General features: G+C 35.0%; 1 protein-coding gene across 4 annotated transcripts in view; it reads left to right on the top strand.

Annotated features, from left to right (window-relative positions):
* Positions 1-23,014, top strand: part of PAN3 (poly(A) specific ribonuclease subunit PAN3) — an 80,762-nt gene that overhangs the window by 21,641 nt on the left and 36,107 nt on the right. For 3 of the 4 annotated variants that reach the window (XR_003533403.1, XM_027677812.1, XM_027677813.1), the window contains exons 3-7: positions 1,366-1,432; positions 3,384-3,454; positions 5,534-5,596; positions 14,290-14,451; positions 22,268-22,418. Coding sequence is in view for 3 of the 4 variants with exons in the window: in XM_027677812.1 (XP_027533613.1) it covers positions 1,366-1,432; positions 3,384-3,454; positions 5,534-5,596; positions 14,290-14,451; positions 22,268-22,418 (514 nt within the window). In the remaining variant the exon portion in view is untranslated. The remainder of the gene's footprint in view (positions 1-1,365; positions 1,433-3,383; positions 3,455-5,533; positions 5,597-14,289; positions 14,452-22,267; positions 22,419-23,014) is intronic. The other variant, XM_027677814.1, reaches the window with a different exon arrangement.

Raw genomic sequence — 23,014 nt, 5'->3', positions numbered from 1 at the left:
CGTGTGTAAACATTCCATGTAAACGCTACTCTGCACAATCTATTTGGGGTTTTTAGATATGAGTGTTAAAAGTTGCAGCTTCTGATGAAGTTAGTGGTGCTATGAAAACTGCAAATGTTGAGACACTTGAATTGCAGTAGGTTTACAGTCCTGCCATATTGAATAGCACTCCAGCTTCTGTTTGTACTCTTCTCTTGCCAAAATTACTCCAGAATATTGATCTTTCTCGTCAACAATTAGATGAAATGGCATTGAAGTAATGCAATTCTTGCCCTTCGCCACCAATATTGAGACTGATCATGGAAAAAAGTAAGCATAGAGAACAACTCTGGTGACCAGTTTTGAGTCAGTCTGTGTCTAGACTACTAAATTGAACTTGCCTGGAAACTTTCCTTGATGCTTAGGGCCAGCTGGCACAAAATGGCCTGTTTGTGCTGGTGTACACTTACCCACGAAAGCAGAGTCTGAGTGCAGACTGTCTATTTGTGAAGGGTTCTCAAACCTTTTCACTGCTGAATAGTGCCTGGAAATTGGCTGGGAGATTCTGGTCAAAAGCTTGCCAGGGAGTATTTTAACAAATTACTTGTCTCTCTTAGTGATGAAGAACACTTCCTGACCTTGCCTCCCTTTTCTTCTCATATTTGTGCTTCCTGTTGGAAAACTGGTCAAAGAAAATAATAAGCAGGAGTAAGAAGACACTTTTAAACTTCACTGTCAAAGCAGCAGTAGCTCTTAGAGCAGCACTGCTTCACGTAGTCTAGTTTATTGCTAGGTCATATCTCTAGAGGAATGTAGGAGAAGCAGGTGGAGTCCAGGAGGAATGTTGAGAGGGTTTCAGATGTCCTGCTGACTTGAAGGAATTGCATCATTTTCCTGAAAGGTTTCAGCATTCATTTTTATTTTTAAAAAAAATCTATCAAATACCTAATTAATTTGAGTATTTTTCATTGGAGAAGTTTCATGTTGTGATGATACTGTATCTTAAAGGGAGGAGTTGTTTCAGGAGTGCAGTGTGAAAGAACGTTTAAAGGAGATAAATAATTGGCTTATCTAATGTTCTGACACCATGCAGGAGGAGAACCATAGGTTTAGTAGACCCTCCCAATTTAGAAGAAATTAAAGAAGATATTGTTTTGTTTTAATACACAGCCATATTTTGTTTGCATTGCTCTTGTGTAAAATGCTTTATTTTACTAAGCACTTTTGTCAACTATAAATCTGTCTGCTTAGAGTATTTAATAAATGGTGAATAAGCACAGGTTTTGTAGTCTGTTCTTAAAACTTTCTAAATGTCATACCCAATGCCCTCACTTGATCTTTTATAGTTTTATTTTACATGTACACTTTTGTCTTTTATTTTTGCAGAGGATGACAAATAGCAGCAGCTCCCCTAGCCTTCTCAATGACAGTGCCAAGCAGTATGCAGGCCATGGTAAGGACTTCAAAAGTAATACGTGTAAAAGTATGTTTGGAAATTTAAGAGATTCACTTTTTCAAAATTGACACTTAGGGAAATTTTATTTGTCCTCTGGTTTGATTTGAGATGCAGTAGAACTTTATTTTTTAACAAAGGTGTAATACAAAATTCTTAATACAAAATTGAAGTGGTACTGAACTCATAAATTTTCATCCTTCTCTTTGCTCTGGGGGGTGGGAAATACTAAAAAAAGTCATTATCAGTCCTGTCACTTGAAGTGAAATGCTAGTTTGGATATCCATTGTAAAGCACTGATAGCTTAAGCATTTATGTTGCTTCACCATAGTATCCCTTTCATCGTGCTTCTTGAGTAAATTATTGTGTAGAATTAATGTACAGGTGTTTTCCCTTAAATTTAGGGTGTATGGATTTTGTGAAATGTGTCACATGATAGCTAGTAAAAATCAACTACTGCAAGCAGTACTTTACATCTTATATTTTTTTTCCCTGCTATAGGGAACATGGTTTTCAACTGAACAAAATGTCTCAGTAGTCCAAGCCTACATACTCACTAAGTTATTGTGGAGGGTATATTGAGCTTTATAATGTCCTCTTCAGAATCACTGCAGATTATTTCATCTGTAGCTGTCAAATTAAGTTCCAAAGAAGAGGGTACTGCTCCCTTATGGCAAGGGCATACATTTAAAATAAATTTCTTCTTTGAAAATTGCTGTGTAATTTATGTTCTAGAACTCCATTTGCATGTCCGACCCTGCAGCTAGTCTACTTACTAGATTTATAATTTTTTAAGCATGCTAGTAACTACTGTAAAATGAACTTGCTTCAAAGTCAAAATTTGTGGGAGTTTTCTTTTTATTCTTCCTAGTTTCTTTCCAGGAGCCTTTGAGATTAACTCTGCTTCTTTTGTCCCACTGGACAATTAGCTGTTCAAGGCATTGGAGGTCTCCAGTTTTAAATGCAGTTAGTTTAATTGTGACAGGCCAAGTAGTGATGGTGATGCATGTGAAGGAGAGAAACTAGACTGACTTTTGGAAACCATTTTAAATTCTGATGTCTCTCAGATCCTTTCCCCACCTCCTCCCTGGCCCTGCCAAGCAGTGCTTCACTTGTAGAATTACCCTTTTATGGAGTATTTATTATGGGTGAAGAAAGTATTTCATGAAAACACCAATGTTTACAACTGGCAGTCATCTGCTAATTTGGAAGCTCTATCCATGCAGTTTGGAGTTTTAAGTTGCATGTATTATTGTTACACAGTTTTTCATACTTCAGCTCTGGAAAGGATGCACAGGGACAAAGAAAAGCAATAAAAAGTTACTAACAAAATGTAGACTTTTGCTACCATTGGTTCTGATTTAAATTTGTGCAGCAAAATCCACATCACTATTTTTAAGACTGTTATAGAGAAGATTGCAAATTTCAGGTAACTGAAGATCGTAGAATCATAGCATCCTTTAGGTTGGAAAAGACCTAAGATAGATCCAGCTGTTATCTCAGCACTGCCAAATCCACCACTTAACCATGTCCCTCAGTGCTACATCTACACAATACCTCTGGAGATGGTGACTCCTCTACTACCCTGGGCAGCCTGTTCCAGTGCTTGTCAACCCTATTTGGAGGAGCTTCTGCTGAATTAGAAACACTGTGTTATATTATCTACAGGATTAAAAATGACGTGCACATGTAAGTAGCACTTAGAGCAGGTTTTCTGATCAGATGAAGGCTTTGAAATGTTAGGTGGACTTTAAACAGTGTCAACAGCAATTTAACTTACTGAATTCTGCTAAGGAGCAGCATTTCAATTAACTTTGTCACAACTATTTTTTTCTATACAGAAATAAGTTAAAAAGTATAAAATTTCTTTAAATAATAGCTATATGTGTGTGTGTATATATATATATATATATATATAAGATAACATGCTGGTTTTACATTCTTTTTATAGATCCACTGACTTCACCAAATTCATCCTTGTTTAATGACTTTGCTGCCCTCAGTGTGTCTCAAAGGAGGAAGGTAGGCAACAACTAAATCTTAAGTAGCATATTTGTCTGTCAGTTGACAGGGAAGAAGATCTGGAATAACTTGAAATGCTACCTGAAAGAAGGACGATTCTTCTGATGTTGTTAGATTTATTTTAATATGTCACTGCTGATATAAATAAGATCTTACCTACTTCATTTTTTGCTACATCAGATCAGACTGCTGCTGCTATTAAGAAATATTCCAGGTGTTTGTAAACTGAGGTTAATAAGAATGCTTTGAATATGAAAATTAGTACATAGCCCATTGAATTTGAAAACAAATGTTTATTCTACTAAAGGACAAGTGACCTCAAGCTTTCGTGGCAGCAAGTTCAAAATATGTTAAGAATCATTCTCCCATTTATTTGTACATGATGTGATAGTAATTATAGCAGTTTGAAATGCATTTAGTTTAAAAGACGTCCTGATATCATTGGAAAGCTAGAGTTTGGGGGTTTTCTCCTCCCACCTCTAATCTGTATTGAGAAATCTTTCCTTCGCTGAGGGCTAGATGTCATCTTCAAACACCTTTGGCCTGCAGCAGTGCAGATTGTGGTGCTTTCCAGTTATACACTTAGAAATGTAGTGGCTGGAATAAAAGACAAAAGTTTGATTTCACCAGAGTCCCGTCTCATTTTTGTGAACTGTTACTTATCAAAAAAAAGTAACTGGTTGGGACAAGATAATGTCTAACTTTTGCTTTCACTGATGACCCTCATATTTTACTACTTGTTAGCCACATTATCTTGAACTTCCCTGTAGTAAATGAAAGCAAGTTACATCAGCATGCTCTGTATCATTCCTGCAGGCAAAGATTGAGCTTAAAGATAATTACTGTGCTTGGCCCATCACACTGTTTTTTAGCATTTAAATGCTGTTGTAGAACATCAATTTTCTAATACTATGATGTATCCAAACTACATAGAATATCTGCATTGCTCTTTTCCTTAATGCCAGTATAGTGCACTGGAAGTTGGATGTAAACAACTGTAAATGTGTTGCTTATCCACTTACTGAGGCTGGTAAGAACGAAACTAATCATATGTTCCTTTTCAACACAATCTGCAATAACTGATATATATATACATACATATGTATGTACCTGTGTGTAAATTTGTGTTTGTGTATAAACCACCTGCACCAAAGAAAATGAACTATCATACAGAAGTACTGCAAGAGTGACCACTGCCTCTAAAAATCACTTCAAAGCTAATTAAACAGTACAAAATGAAAACAAACCAATTAATGTTTGAGTGTGAATAACTCAAAGCTCAAATACTAATTTAGACTGACTTGGTCCATTTTTTTCCCCCCAAGAAAAAGGAGCAAATTAAGTCACTTGTTGTTAAAATACTATCAAGAGTAAGATTTATCTGTGAAACTGATTACTAGTTAATATTTCAGACATAACTGGCATTAATTGAAAGAGGTTTGTGTTTTGCTTTGCATGTTAATTTTTTGCTTATTATGGCTGGTATTTTGTGATGTATGTTTGTATTAAAGGTTGTTAAATACTAGTAAAGGGGAAGTTTTCATATGCTACTACTTGAGCTGTCTAAATCTAGGCATCCAGGCTCCCTCTATAGTCAGCAGAGAGAGATGAGCAGCTTAAAGAAACATTCAGCTCACACTGAGGAAAATATTTTGGAAAAGACCAGATGTGTGTGTGACTGCTTTAAGTGGATAAAAATTGATGGCTAAAATTATGAGAAATTAATTACAGTTTTGTGACTGATTGACTTTTGCTGCCAGCCAATATGATGCAAATAGTCACAGATGTAAGTTCTTCATATTTTTAGTATTTTTTTTAGTACAGTGTTCAAATTGTATTAAGTGATTTCCATAAAAGCACTAAATGATTGAGTGCCAGGTATTTAAAAAACTGTATGATTCCCCCCATCTCAGTAGAGCTTGAACAATGTGATTTATCTGGCAGTGCTTGATACCTGTTGTATAAAGGGAGCCTTGGTGACTAGTTCAAATGTAGGTGTTTACAACATCTACTGTTTGAAAAAAACTTCCATTTTCTTGCTAAGAGCCCAGGTCTAAGGTTTTGTTTGTTCTGAACTAGCTGGCAAAACCAGCATTTCCTTCGTTTATCACTGACTTGGAGGACAGATATAATACAGTCTTGGTAAGTGAATAAAGAGCAATTGCTTTCCTTTACAAATTAGAATTGTGATATTTTAAATATTTTGAAGTATTAAGTTATTTGCAACTATGTAAAAATTGCATGTTTGTGTTGTGTAGAACTGTGAATAGTTTCTGTAAAAGCATATAATATATAGCTGTGTTAAGCAAGTTTGATTGTATCTGGATATTGCTGATCATGTTATAATGGTAGCCCTTTAGCAATGGGCAAGCCATGTGGACAAATATTTGATATCAATAAAATATGAAAGATAAGACTTGATGATTGTAGTTCATCATAGAATATCCTTGCTTTTTAATTAGACAGCTTTTTTGAAACTAGTTAGTGTGTCTGGGCTGTTTCATATGCTTTTGATTGTTTTAATGTTTAAAGACATTCTACTTTCTGTTTAAAAAGTAAACATAGTCCTTGAATTTGTATGAATTTTTTTGAGGTAATTATCTCTGTTTAGAAATTATTAAACTGCATTTCAATTTTAGATTTCAGGAAAGCTAAGATTACTATTTAAAGACATTTTTATAGGATACTTAAAATGAAATCAAAGGAGCTAAGTATTTCTGTAGATGGAGCCTTGATGGAGGTTCTGTCAACTGTAAAACCTTCTGGATTTACTGTCCGGTTGTTGTAACTCCTCATGCAGTAAGACAAGCAACCTTAAAGTGAATTTCCTATAAGAGATTTCCGGGTAAGTATTAATCTACAGTGCACAAATAGGATTTGTGAAGCATGGAACAAAAGCTAGACTTAGTAATAGACTAACACACTTTCTCAAGAATAACGATATCATGCTTACTTCATTTTTCTTCAAACACATGTTATGCTTGTTAAAAATAGGGTGGCATTCTGAACTTGAACTTCTTGGGTGTTTTTCCTAAATTGACTTTAGCCATTATGTAGAAAAGTGTGCTCTGCTAAACCCAAAGTGATCTGGCTGGAAAAATCTTTGCATTCACTTTGGTGGTTCTGGTAAACAGTTCTTAAAAACATATGCGACATAACTGATCAGAATCTGCTGCCAAGGATGTGACAGCTTAATACACTAAAAAGAAATTATATTATGAAACTTTTGTTTACATTTGTTCTGAGACTGTTGCCACCAATCCAGGCTAAAGGGTTCCCCTACTTATCACTAGTCAGCCTTACAGGATAGTGAAAGGCATTGCTTTTACATTTTACTTTGTTTTTTCATACCTTCAATCCTCATGAAAACTGAACTCTTACGAAAAGTTTCTAACACTGACTTATTTCCATTTCATTTTTTAATTGTTCAGTCACACCTAGAGGAGGTCCATTAAGGTGAGAATGACTTCAGTTCACAGGCTGTGAGGGGTGAACCAACTGCTGTAGTGAACAACTTTAAATACAATTTTAATGCTGCTTTTTTTGTATTTTGAAGAAATTTTCTTTTCTAGAACACCTTCCATTGGTTTTAGGTGAGTAAAAGCCAGGACAGAGTCTAAACTAGATCAGAATGGAAAGTATAGGAGAGATTAATTGAAGTTCACCCAGAACAGGGTACTGCTACTTAGTGCTATGGAGATCTACAGCGAGACAGGACAGCAGACTTATTTCTGCTGATCAAAGTGAATTAATTAAATGTACACAGAAAATTATTTGAAACAAAAGACTGCCTGTAAGCCTAGTCTACATAAATGCAAGCTTTTTAATGAGTACAAGGAGAGTTTGCCCTCTCAAGTTAAAAGAAAACAATAATGCTGACTTCAGGTCCTGTGGAAACCAAATTCTTAAAACCTTAACGGTTGCTATTTTATTTTTGAGTGTCCTGCCTTCCATCTAGTTTTGTTACCTGTTAGGAAGCTGTATTTCTCTCCAGATTCCTGTTTCCAGCTTTATTTTGACACCTCTGGTACCTGACCATTATATAGTTCAGTGGTGTTCATTGAAAAGCTGTATGTGCCATGTTTTGTCTTGCTGTATTTACCTTTAATGAAAGTGTGCCAAGACAGTTGTTTCATCTTTCATAATGTCCTGCATACCATCTCAGGAGCATGAATTCTGTTCTGATAAATTGAGGGGTCATTACCAACCATCACATCACTGTGTTGTAAATGACAGAATTATGGCTGTACAGACTTTATTGTACCTGGGCTAAATTTATATTTCAAATCTTAAATTTTCCTTCTGGGATTATCCACCCCTACTGCAATAATAAAACATTACAAATTATAAAGCATGCAAAAAAAGGTTGTTGCAGGAATGTAGAAAGACAGACTGTATTTTTCTAGAAAAACTAATAAATGTTTGTAGGTAGTACCATGATGTAAAATGTGTTTTAAGGATATGATATAATCTAATCTGGTTTACATTTTTCCTTGGAATAATTGTTGGAATTGTTCCCTAGTTACGTGCTCTTGCTCTCTTCATTATTACTATGTAGTTAAGTACATATTTTTCATTTTCAAGTGTGACATGAGAGAATATATTATTCAGATTTATTTATTTAAGGTTTAGTGATCATTGTAATGAATAAGAAATCAAATTATTAAAAGATTTCCTTTTAGAAATATGTAACATTTTTACATTGTTTGCTGCCTTGTACTGCTGTGTATTTGAAGGCAGTCAAGTACAGATGTAACTAATATGCAAGGAACTTTTGTTTATATTTACAAACTTTATTTGATTCTCTCTAGGCCGAGGTGTATGTAGTCTTTAAAAGTGATTTGCAGAAAAATATTTTAATTATTTTAAACTTGTGCACATATTTGTTGAAGTCACTATACAAATATTAAAGCAGTTAGAGAACATACCATTTTTGAGAAATCATATGGTGAGTAAAGAGTAAAAGTTGCACCAGTCTTTAGCCTGCTTACCTGTATTTTTGGTTCTTAACTGCATAATTTTTCCACTTTTTTTGTAAGTAATGTAAAAATTTCTGGCCTATTAACAAAGAGGCCTTTAAACATGGAAAAAAAAGCTGTCGTTTGCTTGCAGAGTGCTCCTTTAGCATTGGAGTTTTTGAAAGTGCATCTTGAAGTGGTGGTACTATGACAAGTCTTCACTACAGTTAGAACTATCTACTCTAATGGTGGTGGAAAACACCTGGTTTTCCACCGGTTTATTTCAGTTCAACAGGTGGTATCAATTTCTTAGTAAAGAACTTTGTCAGCATTACTACATCTGTGCCAGGCTTTAGCTCTTGCGGTAGTTTGTACTTCATCCAACCTAGCTAGGCTGCAAAATTGGTGAGGAAAGGTTTGACTTAGATATGTCAGTTTTCCTCCTTCTGAACTCAAGATTTGCATGCCTTCAGCATGTGAAATATACATTTTTAGTATGTACACCTGAAGAGTTTTCCTTAGCTATAGTTTAAAATGCATGATACAATACCTGATTTGTTGCATCTTTGACTCTAAGATTTGTTTAAACCAAGAATGTTTTTTTTGCCGTGATCAGATATGTTACTCTGGAATAAAATCTATTTCCATGTTAAATAGCACATTTGAGGGTTTTTATGGGTAGAAGGTGGCACATTTTAGTTTTCTTTGGGCAGGAGAATCATTTTTCTTTGTCTCTGTATGACACTTTTCAACTAGTGAAAGTTTTACCCCCAGCCAAACCCAGGTTTTTCATGAACAATTTCAAAAAAGGGTTCCAGATGGAAGGGTGGCTAATCTGTTAAGTGCATGTAATCTCAATGTACAGTATTAGAAACTTCAAAATTATAAACATATAAGCATTGTAAGTGTTAGCATACTATTCTTTTTTTCATAAGAAAAAAAGCTTTTGCCCAACAGCAAACACCAGCCAACTACACAATTGTTTTTAATGTGCTGACCAGGCTCCTATTCCCTTTTTTTGTGGATCAAATGTAAAAAAATTGGTTCCAACCTTCAGAAGTTGAGATGGGGAAAACACATATTGTTTGCCTCTCTACCAATGGGTAGTGTAATAAAAGAGAAGGAGGAGAGGGTGTTTCGGTTAGGACCAAACCCAATCCATGTGAAAGGGTTTTGTAGCTCTGTTGTCCACAAAACTTAAAAAGTACCAAGTCGACTTCTCTCTTTCATATTTCCAGCCTGCAAATCTGTTAGTATATTCCTGGTGACTATACCTAATCTTCAGGTGTAACATATTACTAAATCCAGTTACGGAGCTGTATTAATGAGTAAGGTGCTTCTTAGCTGATTTGTGCCTGTGTAGGAATTCTGCCTGGACTATTGTGCTTTTCCTCAATAACATACTGAAGTTCACATCTGTGGCTGGGTGTTTCAAGTACTTGTCTTACTCCAGCTAATAGGTTATGGCTGTTGGGTGAAAATAGCGATAATGATACCTATGAATTTTATTTAGTTAGTTTTTAGTTTTCAAGGGATAGTAAATCAGAAATTGGTTCTTTTTCAACAGATTAGAAGCCTAGCTTTTAAATTTTAACTTCTTTATCTAATGATCTCTTTGCCATTAATTTTTCAAAAAATGAAGTCTTACAAAAGTCAGCATTGAAACTTAAGATTGTACATATTGTTAAATTTTGTTCTAAGTAGTACAAGGAAGTTGAGTTTGTATAACTCATCTTTTCTGTCTGACAATATAATATTTTTTGTTAATGTATTTTTTTCTGTTTGTATGTGCAGATACAATCAACTCACCGTACAACAGATGAGCCTTAGCTAAATGCTACTGCAATGCCTTTTAACTATGGTAGTTTAACATAAAGCTGCTTTATTTAGCAGCTTAATGGAGAAGGCTTAAGATAAGTTCTATTTGCTTTGGTAGCAGATGCATATAGGCGGCATTACCATAGCTCAGATTCTCGACAATACTTTAAAACTTAATAGCCTCCTCATGTATTTGTATGCCAGACTTAATTGTGTATGTTTTGGTGTAGAATATGTCTTATAAATCAAAATTCAAAGCCTGCTAGAGGTAAGTGCATTTTAAGGAACAGAAATGTCATTTGGGACCAAAGTGATCCCGAAAAAAAATCCAGTTGGAGATCTTCAGGGGAAGAAAATTTTACAATTGTGTAGTTTGATTTGTCAGCTTATCCAGACTTAAATACTACATGAAAGTTATTAGACAGGAGGAGTCTTTACAGTTTGAATGTTTGTAAATATTTTCTTTTAAAATTTATTCCTCTAGGATAGCCTTATAATATCATTCACCAGAGGTCAGTTTAATCCTGAATTAGAAAAAGCAAGTGTGGTATTGCCAACATCCATGAAACAGGAGGAGGAGGGGACAAAGACACTGTTAAACTTGCTAAACATGTTCCCTAAATTCCTGTTGAATGAATGAAAAACAAGTAATTAAGCTGACTTGATGAATACTTTCTAACTTGGGTTACTTAAGTTACTCGTCAGTAGTAGTGTTCTCATGTGAAGATGCTACTTAGGAAAGACCTTTTTGTTTTTGGAGTGGATTTCTTTTGTTTCAAGTTCAATGTTTTTCAGACTTTAGGGGTTTATCCTTCCTAGTAAGTGTGCCAACCAAGTAGGTTCCTATCATGAATTGCTGGCAGCAGCTTGGTTCTACAGGGCAAGGGTTATAATTACTAGCTATTGTTGAAAATGCTTACCCTTCTCACACTAAGGAGCCAAACTATTGCTAGCAATTAAAGGTAGTTAGCTGCTCCCTGCCTCATGTAAACATTGTCAGCCAGTAATTACTGCTGCTTCACCCTTTTTTCCCCTGGAGGAATTGAACTCTTCCAGTAATGCTTTGTAATAATTTGGATTTTGTGGGGTTTTGGTGTTTTGTTTTGTTTTTTAAATTTCTCTGAGGTTTTACTGATTGTAGTTTACCCTTTTCCATTTAAAAGAATTGTGATGATTTTGATCTTTTACAATTCGGTTCAGAACTTGTAACCATATTTGGAGTTACAGCCTAATTTGAGAAATACTTGATAAAGGATTATGGAGTATGTAATTCTTCACCTTCTCTGCCTCAGAAAAAGTTCATTATGTTGAACCATGCCTTCATCTGAACAGGGTTTTTACCTCATAGAAAGACTTTAGGGAAGGCAAAAAGGCAGTTGTATTTGTAAGCATCTAAGAGAAATTGCCCCCATGCGTAGAAGTTGGGTTTCTTAGTCCAGATTGTCATGCCTCTGTGTTTTAGGTAGATATATTTATGAGTTCAGATAAGTTCTTATAAGTTCTTAAGCACTGTTGTGTGTTGCTTTATTTGCTGCTCTGTGCAGAGGTCAGGGATGTAGCAGAGTTGATGCACTTATTTAAGCTGCTCAGTCTATTTGCTTTCTCTTCTGTTGAATCTCTTCCCTTGGCAGATACTGTGTTTTCTGATATCCTTTATACTCAGATTGCTTTTCTAAGTCATGCCATTTTGCTCATTGAACGCTCAAAGAATGACTTTGGTCCAAATAGACTAAAATTTATTTCCAAATGTTAATATTGTTCATTCCATTTTCTAATGTCTGTCTAAACAATGAAATACTGACCTGGTAATACCCTAGTGAAGTTTTACAGTAGATAAAGTAAAATTTTACTTTAGTCCCACTCACTTTTTAATTTTAGTTTTTTATACCAGTAGGCCAAGAACTACTGGCATATGAACTCATATTGTCTCTGTGTTGCATTAAGGTTTAGAACACACTGTTGTTTGCCTCCCACCCTCAGTATGGTCCTTCATAAAGCCTAAGATACAGTTTCATCCTGTTGCCTGGAATCTGAATACCATTGGAACCAAAATAGCTTTCTTCCACCTTGGCTCAGTTCCTCTTTTGTTTTGGTTCTCCTTTTCAAAATATTTATAGACAACTGTTATTATGGAGGATTAAAAGAACTCTTTATGAATGGAAGTGTGTTTGGACACTGGGTTCCAGTCGAGTAGTCTGAGGCAGACTGTACCACTGCTCTTGGTAGAACATGGAGAGAGATGGGAAAGCTTCCAGGAAAACTGTTACTCTTCATTATGTTATTTCCAATAGTCTGCCTAAGAAAAATACATGCTGCGTTCAAATCCTGCCCTAAAGTCCAACCTGACTTGTATGTGTAGCTTCTTAGACCTTACAGCTTCGCAGTTTAGGATATTAGTAGTCTTTCTGATTTACTGAGATAAATTGCCCAATAGTTTAGAGTTTCTCCAGATAAGCAACCAATATTTAGATTTACTGTGATCAGGTTTGCATTTGAACTACAGGAGGACTTTGTGCTACTCATCACACACTTTACCAGATTTCTAACTGGTATGGCAAAATTTAGTCTTATTTATTGTTATTAAGATTGGTTAAGTCCTCCATGGAATTTATTGCCTTTAGTAGTTCATAATCGTAGATGGCATCCTTGGGGGTTTTTTGTTGTTTTGTTTGTAGAGGTTTTCTGGGGGAGAGGGAGGGTTTGTTTGTTTGCCTGGGTTTTTTAGGCAAATGAGCTACTATTGACTCTACTCAATTTTAATTCTTTCCAAAGCTTTCAGCCTAAAAGGCTTCAGGAAAGCAGAGGAGGAAATCTGTTTAGGTTTTGGTTTTGCAGCCATTTTGTGGCCGTTTTGTCCTGTGTTTTACAAATAGTTTGTGTGTGAGTGGGGAATCTTCTGCAATTAGATTCTTTCCTTGTTTCCTGAGGAATAATTTTTAAAATGTGTATGAAGGTATACATTGCTAAGATTTCTAAGACGCCAGGTGAAGTAGATATCTGAATAAAGGTGAGTTAAGCTTTGATTACTGAGAGTGGTCTATATCCAGATGATGATAGTTGCACTTTCACATAAAAAATGCCTGAGCAAAACCCACAGCAGAAGAAAACCAGACCAACCCCTGAAATTTAGTCCAATTGTCAATATAGTTGATACAAAAGGTCCTGGTGTAAATAAGCATAGATGCTAAAATATTTCTTTGGGTGCTATTTACTGTTTAGGTAGGTACACATAGGTTTGAAAGCACAGAGAAATCTGGAAAACTTCTTTTGAAAACTTTACCTGTTTGAAAGTATTTAACATATTTTTTTTTTACAGTGTGCCTTTTAAATTTAATATTCATATAAATAGTTTTATTTGTAGAGATCATTGCCAATGTAATAGAAATGTCACTGTTATTGAGGTGCAAATAACTTCTGCATGTTCACTTCCTCAAATGTTTTACTCTCTCAATTTTAAGACAATGCATTTATCATGGTAATTCTTGTCTGTTTTCACTTAAGACAGTAGCTGAAGTTATTATTTCAAATATTAAGCTGAGCAGAAATGTTTTTCTCAGAGTTCTGCTGCAATTGGCTACTCAGTTCTACCTGATTTTTTAAAACCAATCTTCAGGAGTCATGGCAAATTTGAACTTAAAATTTGTTTGATAGGAATTTCAAGGGAGGTGTTCATTATGATGTGATTGAAGGTATCTCTTTAAAAAATACGGATTTTTCCTTTTTTTAAGCAATTCCTCATTTATGCAGAATTCCCCAATTTGTATTGATATTTCAGTGGCTGACTTGTGATGGATGGTTTTGCTTACAAATAATTAGTAGTCCCTGAAGTTTATTTTCATATTGTTTTGGCGGTTTTTGTTTTTTGTTTTTTTTTTTAAGTATTGTGTATTATACTCAAATAGTCAGGATTGAAAGGAAACAGTCTCAGATAAATTTTACTTGCAAATTGTTTCCTATTCCACCAATCCAAAAATCATATCACAGTGTAATACCTATTTTAGTGTAGCTTTAGATGAGGGTTGTTAGGAGTGGCCTGGTTTCTCTCCTTCTTTTTCATAGCCCAGGAAGTATCGACTGGGAATGCTGGATGAGAGGATAGTTCCGGTGGGATCAAAAGCAAGAAAATCAAAGAACCCTATTGGCTGTCTGGCTGACAGGTGTAAAACAGGAGTACCCATCAATATGGTTTGGTGGAACAGAGTCACAGAAAACAATTTACAGGTAAAATTATTTTTTACTAGTCGCTTTTTCAGTATTTTGGATGCTTTATTTTAAATTTTGGAAAATGTTAGAAGCAGTTACTCCATGTTTGAGTTGAGTTGAAATCAAATATTTATTTCACAAAGTAGGCATAGTAGCCCTCCAGGACAGTGACTTGGAGATGTTTTATTATCTTCACTCATTGCTGAGCTATTTACTTCATTTGATTTTGCAATAATCTGAGGAAAAGGCGCAACAGTAATCATGAAATGTATTCTAAAGGCAAACAAACACAACCTTTTATTTTAATGCTCATGTGAGAAAGGTTTCTACTAGTAAAATTAGTGATCTTTGTTAAAATCATTGACACAATGCAAATAGATGCCCTCAGTACAGAATTTGAAGATGTAATCACCATGATCAGGAAGTGTAAATTCTTAATTTTTATGTTGGGATAGTTTATACTTCCCAACTTGTTTGAGAAATATATTAAACTTTATTTAACTTTATTCCTGAATCTTCTTCAGCTCTGTAAGAGGGGAGTGGTACAGCTGGATTTGAATATCTCTTTACAGAATTAGCAGGTAGTCCTTGGAGTAATAATGAAGGATAATTCTAGTCTAGGATGAATGTGCTTCATGTCCTTTAAAATGGAGTTTAGATGAAAATTACTACAGTGGTGGGAAGTGCACCACTGCTGCTAATACTGTTTCTAGTTGTGTAGTGCTTTTGATTTCTCAGGGATTGTTAGTCTTCCTGTGAGGGTTTTGTTGTTTTTGATGTTTTCTAAGTGAAGGAAATGGATAAAATGACAACAGATTATGCCTAGAGTTTGTGGCACCTTAAGATTTTCTTTCAGTTCGCTGAATTTCTGCCATGTAAGGGCCAACATGAAGCTGCTACAAGAGCCTTTCCATACCTATACTAGTTTTGCATTGCTTGATGTTTGGACATCTCTGTGTTAGTGAAATGGGGAGTCATGGACAGTGTGATGTAGGTGAACTGATGCTACATTGTTTAGGGATATTTGGACTTTCAGTCTGTCTTGGCCCTTTTGCTGCTGGGGAAGCAGCACAGTAACTGATGGAGAAAAGAAAGGAAACATTGGTAGAAGAACCAGGTAAGATTTTGGGAGAGTGATGGGAGCCTTTGAAGCAGTACTGTTCTGAAGGGATAGAAGAGTGACAAACCAAACTTATCATGTGCACCTAATAGTAAATGTAAACCTTAACTAATAGACAGTTGTTCTGAGAAGAGAGAAGCAGAAATTTGGTCTCTGTTTTTCAGGTGGACATTATAGGGCAAGAAAAGCCCCATTTGTACTCCTGTCCTCCATTGTTTTCTCTGCTGTACAGTGGCGCAGCAAATGCTGTTGTTAATCTGCTCTACTTAGAGTAGGAGCAAAAAATGCTTCCGGAGGCTGGAGAGTCGGTAGCTCAAAACTTGAAGCTTCTTGCCAGGAGCAGTTGTCTTCTTAGTACCTGTGCACTCTGAAGTAGTGTTCAAAGTGTGGTAAAGAGAAGGAAGCTCAAGGTCTCCTAGCATTCTGAGGTTTAGCAGCATTTGGGATTGCTTGGGATTGGCTGCAGAACATGTAGCTTTTGAAGGGTGTAATTCTAGATTCCTTTATTGTGCCAGAATCTCAGCTACATAACTTAAACTGTGCAGTTAAGATTTTGTATTGTGTGATGCAATTGCATAGCTTCCCATAGAGATGTGGACTTGAGAAAAGCATGTATATGCACATATGGTGGAAATTTGAACAGAAGGATGTTCAGCCATAATAAATAGAATTGGAGAAACAGGAGGGATTGCAGAGAATCTGTGGAGTCTGGCAAGACTGAAGCATGAAAGATGCTAAAACTTGCATTGTAACATAGTTTAACTGCTACTCATTCATGCCTATGAAATTATAATCTGGGTCAGTTTTTTTAAATATGGTGTTGCACTTACATGATTAAAAGTGAAGTCTGCAGGTTGAATTCTAGTTCGAGTTGTGCACTAGAAAAGCAAAAGCAAAACAAAACAAAGTTTGTTTTATAGTGATAAGTCCTACCTTGTATTAGGAAATGTCATGAGCTGCTATACTATCACATGGTACATATTATAATAGCAAATGCTAGTTCTCCTTAAAATAGTAGGAATAGATGCATTTTAGTTATACAGATTAGTTCTTAAGCACTATCAATAACTGATTCCTTGTTTCTTGAGCAAAAAATAATCATAGAAATGAATTTTTCGAATATATCGCATCAGGAACATAAACTTTTAAGACTTTAAGGGTTTTTGCAGTACTGTGAAGAATTTTTGTTAAAGAAATGTGAAAATATTCCAAATCTGTAAAAGTTTACTTTTTAATGAGATCTCCTTATCAATTGTAACAAAACTTTGCTAATAGTTTTATTTGTCTGAGCCTGTGTTCTGGCTTATAAACAAATAAGTCTTTAGCCAACAAATTTTACCCACTTTTAATGAAATTGACTCTAACTCTTCTGCAAGAGCAGTAGAGCAATACAACTAATAATGTTGCCAAATTGAAATTTATTACAGCCTATTGTATGAATGATGTGATGACTTGTCACAGTAATTACAGTAAAGGTAGCATGTTGAACAAATTCAGTAGAGGGAGAGAGATTTACTTTGAAGCCCTTGGTGACCTCCAGTGCCTGCCTGGTTGCTCCGACATCACAAAATGTGTCCTTTTCCTGATCTTGTAGTTAACAAGAAATCCTGGAAATGGAGGAATTGCAATGATGCTCTTTAAAGTGAAGCTTTTCATACAGAACATCTGCCCATTAAAAATCAACAACAAAGAAACCCCAAAACTTGACAAAAACAAAATAGCAACACATAAAAACCAGGGAAGACTTATACATGTTTTTGTATTCCTAAGAGATATTATGAAAACTATGCCAAAAATAGACTGGTAAAGGACTGCCCTGCTTTATAACATGGGTGTAGTTTAGTGGTGGTTTTCTGTAACCATTACACAATTATGTAATTTGGGATGTCAAAACAGATCAGTATGAATTTGGAGGTGAAGGAGAACATAAAAGAACAAAAAGGCTTGTATCCATTTTCTAGCATGGTAAGTACATTATCACATCCTTCTGAAATCAGATGAGATTGGCCTACTTTTTGCATTAGGTAGCTTTCTTCGGGCTTCAGTTGGATGTGGGACCAGAACTGAAATTGCTGAGGTTGCTGTGCTGCTGTACAGCTCTGTGCTGTGTTGTGAAATGCTGAAGGGGAAACAAGAGAGAGGGAGAAGGGTGGTTTTCAGTATTCCTGTGGGATCCCTGCATGACTTTCCAAAGGCTCTGTAACTTGTGCGTCCTTGTACTTAATTATCCTTAAGTACAGGATAATTCTGTACTTAATGGCACTTTGAGGATTCATTTATGCATCAGTGCAGCAGTGGGGCCTTAGAAGTTTATTGCTGAGAAGTGTAAAGACAAATCATGTGTATTGAAATTGATAGCTGATGAAACAAGAATTTTGATTTTATTTCTGAATTACAGAAATCTATTGATATGTGCAACTCTTCAACATACAGTCATGCTGCATGCTGCTGTGTAGTCTTCCCAGTGATGGTCTTCATTTTGGATCCTTGGCTTGCTCTTTGCTTTCATCTACACCTTCTTTTAAAGAGCCCTGAATTGTTTTTTTTTTCTTGTGATAGTCACAAAATATTTTGTTTCTTCCCCTCCACACTGTATTTTAGTTTTATTTTCTTTTATACCTGTAAAAGCATAAAAGCCACCAGACAAACTCTGAACTGGATGGTGGCACAAGTGAGTTAATAAATAGTCCTCCCCTGCTTTTTTACTTCTTTTGTAGATCCATCCTTACTAATTGCATCATGATTAAATTCAGCCTTCATTTGGACTGTATTTATATGTGTTTTGTAAGTTGTTTGTGCTCTGATGTACAGAAGTGTCGAATTTGGTTTTGTATGTGAAGCCAGATGGACTCAGTTTTGTGGTCTGTCTTCAGAAGTTTGTTTGCCAAGCTGACTGAGGAGGTTCTGCTCTTTGAGAGACCAGAGATATAAAGAATCTGAAAATAGGATATTTTGGTGAACTTTCTTCATGGAATCATTCTGGTGAGAATCCATGATGTAGGTATTAATTCAGATAATAACTGGAGAAGTTGTTTCGCTGCTTTAGTTCGGCAGCATTTAAATGAATATACTGGAAGAAGAGGGATGAGATTTAAACTGGCAAGGTTGAGAGGAAAAAGGAATGATAGCAATTTTAGCAAAGGTGTCAAAAGTCACTTTGGTGGTTTTCTAGAAAAGCACAGCATAACTGACACAGCTATACTTGTTTCTGTTTAATGCCCTTTGTTGAAAACATGTTTATTAATGTTTAGAAATTTTGTATGTGCCTTTCTACAGGACATTTGCATTTGAAACTGAAAATACAGACTTAGTGTAGGCAGTGCTAGCAGGCATTGTGTATTGTTTGGGGTTTAGAAAGTATGTTTGCTGCTTTTCAACATCATAATATATAGATTATTTTAATTCTTATAAAAATTATTATTCTTCAACTTTATTTTGGGATGTTTGATAAAATTATAATGGAAAAGTTGTAAGAATACCCAGTAGGATTCTAAAGCATAGTTCCCATTTAAACAGGTTTTCAAGCTTACCATTGATCCAAATGTAAAACTAACACTGGAATTTACACTTTATGTTATGGGTTGGATATTTTTTGAGGCCAACAACATAATATTTTGAATCATTGGGCATTAAGAATGTGGCTTCCTAATTCTGGCATATTTGCATGGTGATTGTTGCAGCATAAGTTATCTACAAAGACTGAAAAATAATTAAAAGATTAAATATTACAGAACTAATAGTAATATTACACTCTCTCAATTCAGTAATTTATTCTGGCCTAATTATTTTAATAATTTTGTTGGAAGAAAAGTGTATGCAGAAAATGGAACGTTTTTACGTCAGATAAAAACTTCTGTGCTTTTGAAAACATTTTAAGAACTGCAGCTTTACACAGATGTAAGGAATTTAAACATGGCTTGGAGCTTAAGCTTCAAATTATCTGACGGTATTTGCTGGTTTTGACCACACATTACTGAAATTTGTTGTAATTCTTTGATTAGTTTATTCTAGCTGGTGATTGTGGAGCCTTGGTATTTTTCAGTATTTAGAAATCAACTTGAAGATGGAAGGATCTTTTAAAATTGTAACCAAAATTTAAATCACTTTTTTACCAGTGGGGAAAGTCTTGGATTGCATCTTCGTGTTTGTAGCATCACAGAGAAGTAAAACAGGCTTTCATAGTAAAGGGTCTATCTTTGCAAATCAAAGCTGTTTTCTCATATACAATGTTTTTGTCAAAGTTATGTAACAGTAATTTAATCTTAGCAGGCTTTGATTCTGATATTGAATTGTGACATCAAAAAATGGAACTTGAACCATTGCTGTTTGTAATTCTACAGCATAAACCAGGTCAGCTCTAGCAGATTCCTGGGTTTGACTCCTTTCACTTGGATAAACTAAAACACCTACTAGTTAAAGTGGAGCTCTTTTTTTAAAGTGAAGCTGCATTTTAAAATTTTGATGGTTATAAATAACTTTTAGAGATGAAAACTTTCATTGAGTAAATAACTTTTAGGTCCAAAACTGGTCTGTGAAAACTTGTAGAATGCATTTAGAAATAAGAAGCATCACTGTGCTGTAGGAGTTGTTTATAGGTGAAAGTAGCAAGAGTTTAGCCAGAATGGTATAGATGGGATTTTGGGAACTCTCTCAGTTGCTGTAGAAAATGCTGAGGTTATCTTCCAGAAGGTGTGTTTCTTTGCGCTTGCATGTTTCAAAACTAATGCCATGTCCTTCCCTTGTCGCCTAGTTGACACAATATTTAGGTGTGGTAAAGGTGTGCATATGTCATGGCTAGTTTTAGCAGTGGGAAAATGTGGATCTTGTAGTTTTTTGAAACTATGAGCTTTTAGCAAGATGTTACAAATTCTTTTGCATGCTCTCACAGTTGTTTGACTTCTGAGCTCTATCATTATTTGGACAAATTCTGCTCAACTCTTTACCACCTCTGTCATTTTCTCCAATTTCAGTGCAGTTTTGGCTGAAGGGTTACATGCTAGATTTTATCTAGAACACCATTCTCTTAGTTTTTCTCGTACCTAAATTCAGATAAGTCCAGAATATTACCTTTTGAGTTTAAATGTGTCAGTTATGTGTTTTCAGTTTGTATAATGCAGCTTACTGTTTGTTTTGCTGTATTACTGTATATCTTAGCAAGTTTTCCAAAGCTGTGATTAAGGAGTTTTAAAATTCTTATGAGCTTTTTACCCATATAAATGTGTTATACTTCACCAGTCTGCATATTTGGTCCCTTGAATATTCAGAAACATGCACATATAAGATGACAAAAAACGTTGTAAAGATGACATCATAAGGTGGTTAGTGGTTAAAATTTACTGTGTCATTAAAGGTAGAATATTCATACTATTTCCTTTTTAACCCGCGCATCCTCTTTAATTTTACAACTTTTAGAATCTTCTTTTTCAGTGCTTTGAAATACATTAGTATTATGATATGTGGTAGAAATATTCAAATAAAGGTCTTAAAAAACAAATTAACAGAAAAAACTTTTCAAATACTTTTCTTCCCTAAGTTGGTATTCACACTTCTTTTCTAATTTGCACTAACTTACTTTCTCTGATGCCACTTTACTTATGTTGGTAAAAATTGATATTGGTAATTTAACTAACAGCTGACATACTTGGTCATTTTAAAACTGCCTAAACCCAAAGTGGTCCAATATAATTTTCTTTAAAGTAACATCCTGCATTATCTTAATAGTATCCCTTGTTTTTTGGGATTGTTTATTTATATGCTGTCTTATTTTACCTCATTTGTTTAGACACTTGTGAGAGGTACTCTGAAGATTACTTAATAAACTAAAATCTGTCATTTAATCATCAAGCTTTTCAGAGTGTTCATGTAATAATAGTTTTATTTCTTGGCTTAATTTGTTTTTTCTTCCCCTAATGTAATTTGTAATCGGCTGTCCAATAATAAGCCTTTTGAGCTCAAATTGGGATTTTCTTTTTCTAACCCTCCCTACCCCAAAGCAAACAAAAAGCTCACCTCAAAATGAACATCACCACACCAAAATACAAAACCGACTGCACAGATTTTAATAGAATTTAGAAACTGATTATATGCTGTATTTTCTGTACTAACAAATACTGGATGTTTGACCATCACTCTACTTCTATTTTTTTTCTGTGGTACCAAATTAAACCTCGTTATTAAACATGCTATGTAAATGAAATAAGTAATTAAAACAGAAGTTCACAAAAACCCTGAACTTAGAGGTCTATTTGAAATAGAGGCAGAGATGGCTTCTTTATTAGGAATCATTTTTGCTCCTTTAATTTGAAATAGCTAGTGAGTTCGAGATGAAATCTCTAAAGTCATGGAGGAACAATCCATGCAGCTGTGGCAAAGCTTTCTCAGTGTCAAGTCTCTTCTCTAACTTTGTACTGTAATGCTTATGGAAAGCCTTTTGCAAAGTGTTTGAACAGCTGGTATATGAGTTCATACATGTGGAAAGCCTTGCTTTCCATGCTTTTCATGCTCAGACATGAGCTAAAAGCACATTTCAGTTTGTTCATACTAAACAGCTTCCAGTATTCTTGGTTCTTGTCAACAAACTGTATGTACTTTAAAAACATCCCCTGCACTCAGTAGGCTTGCCTAGGAAGATTTTTCTACCAAGTAGACACTGTTCATCCCTTCTCATTTAAAATAAAAATTTAATTTATGGGGTTTTTTTATTTTTTTTAACAGACACCAAATCCTTCTGCAAGTGAGTTTATTCCTAAAGGAGGATCAACCTCTAGACTGAGTAATGTATCCCAGTCAAGTATGTCTGCCTTCTCTCAAGCCTTGTTCTCTCACCCCTCTATGGGAAGTCCTGCTACTGCTGGGCTAGCACCAGGTAAGTTGAGAGTAATGATTTGTGGTACAGTGGCTTCTTTTGTCTAACACAACCCTATATATATATTGATCAGATTTATCGAGTATAAATCCTCCTTTAACTCCTAATTTTAAGACAATCTTCAAAAAGTAGAGGAACTTTGGGTTTATCTTTCAGTAGCATGGAAATCACATTGCAGGCTGTGAAATCTCAGCCACAGCAGCACTGAAATTAACAGCCTAACTTACTCTGCTCTTTTTGTGGAGAAGGGATGCTGAGTTACACATAGTGTGTTCTATGTGGTTCTTGCCAGAGCAGTACCTGAAGATGATTTAAACTACCATAATCTACAATGAATATGTTCTCAGATTACCATACACTGATCTACTCTTTTGATTTGTTTCTAGACTATGTAGTCTAGAATTAATTATTTTCAATATTAATTGAAATGGAATTATTAATTCAATATTAATTAGATTATTAATTCAATATTAATATTAAGTATATATGAGGGCTTAAAAATCTGGATTAAAAACAAACAGTTAAAGGCAAGTTTATTCTAAAATAGCTTGCCTTGAGAAATAGTGTTAATTTTTATTGTATCTGTCACGTGTAAT

This window comes from Neopelma chrysocephalum, unplaced genomic scaffold (assembly GCF_003984885.1).
Source record: "Neopelma chrysocephalum unplaced genomic scaffold, ASM398488v2 Primary Assembly neopelma1_43, whole genome shotgun sequence".
NCBI classification, from domain to species: Eukaryota; Metazoa; Chordata; class Aves; order Passeriformes; family Pipridae; genus Neopelma; species Neopelma chrysocephalum.
This window is presented reverse-complemented; position numbering and strand designations above follow the sequence as displayed.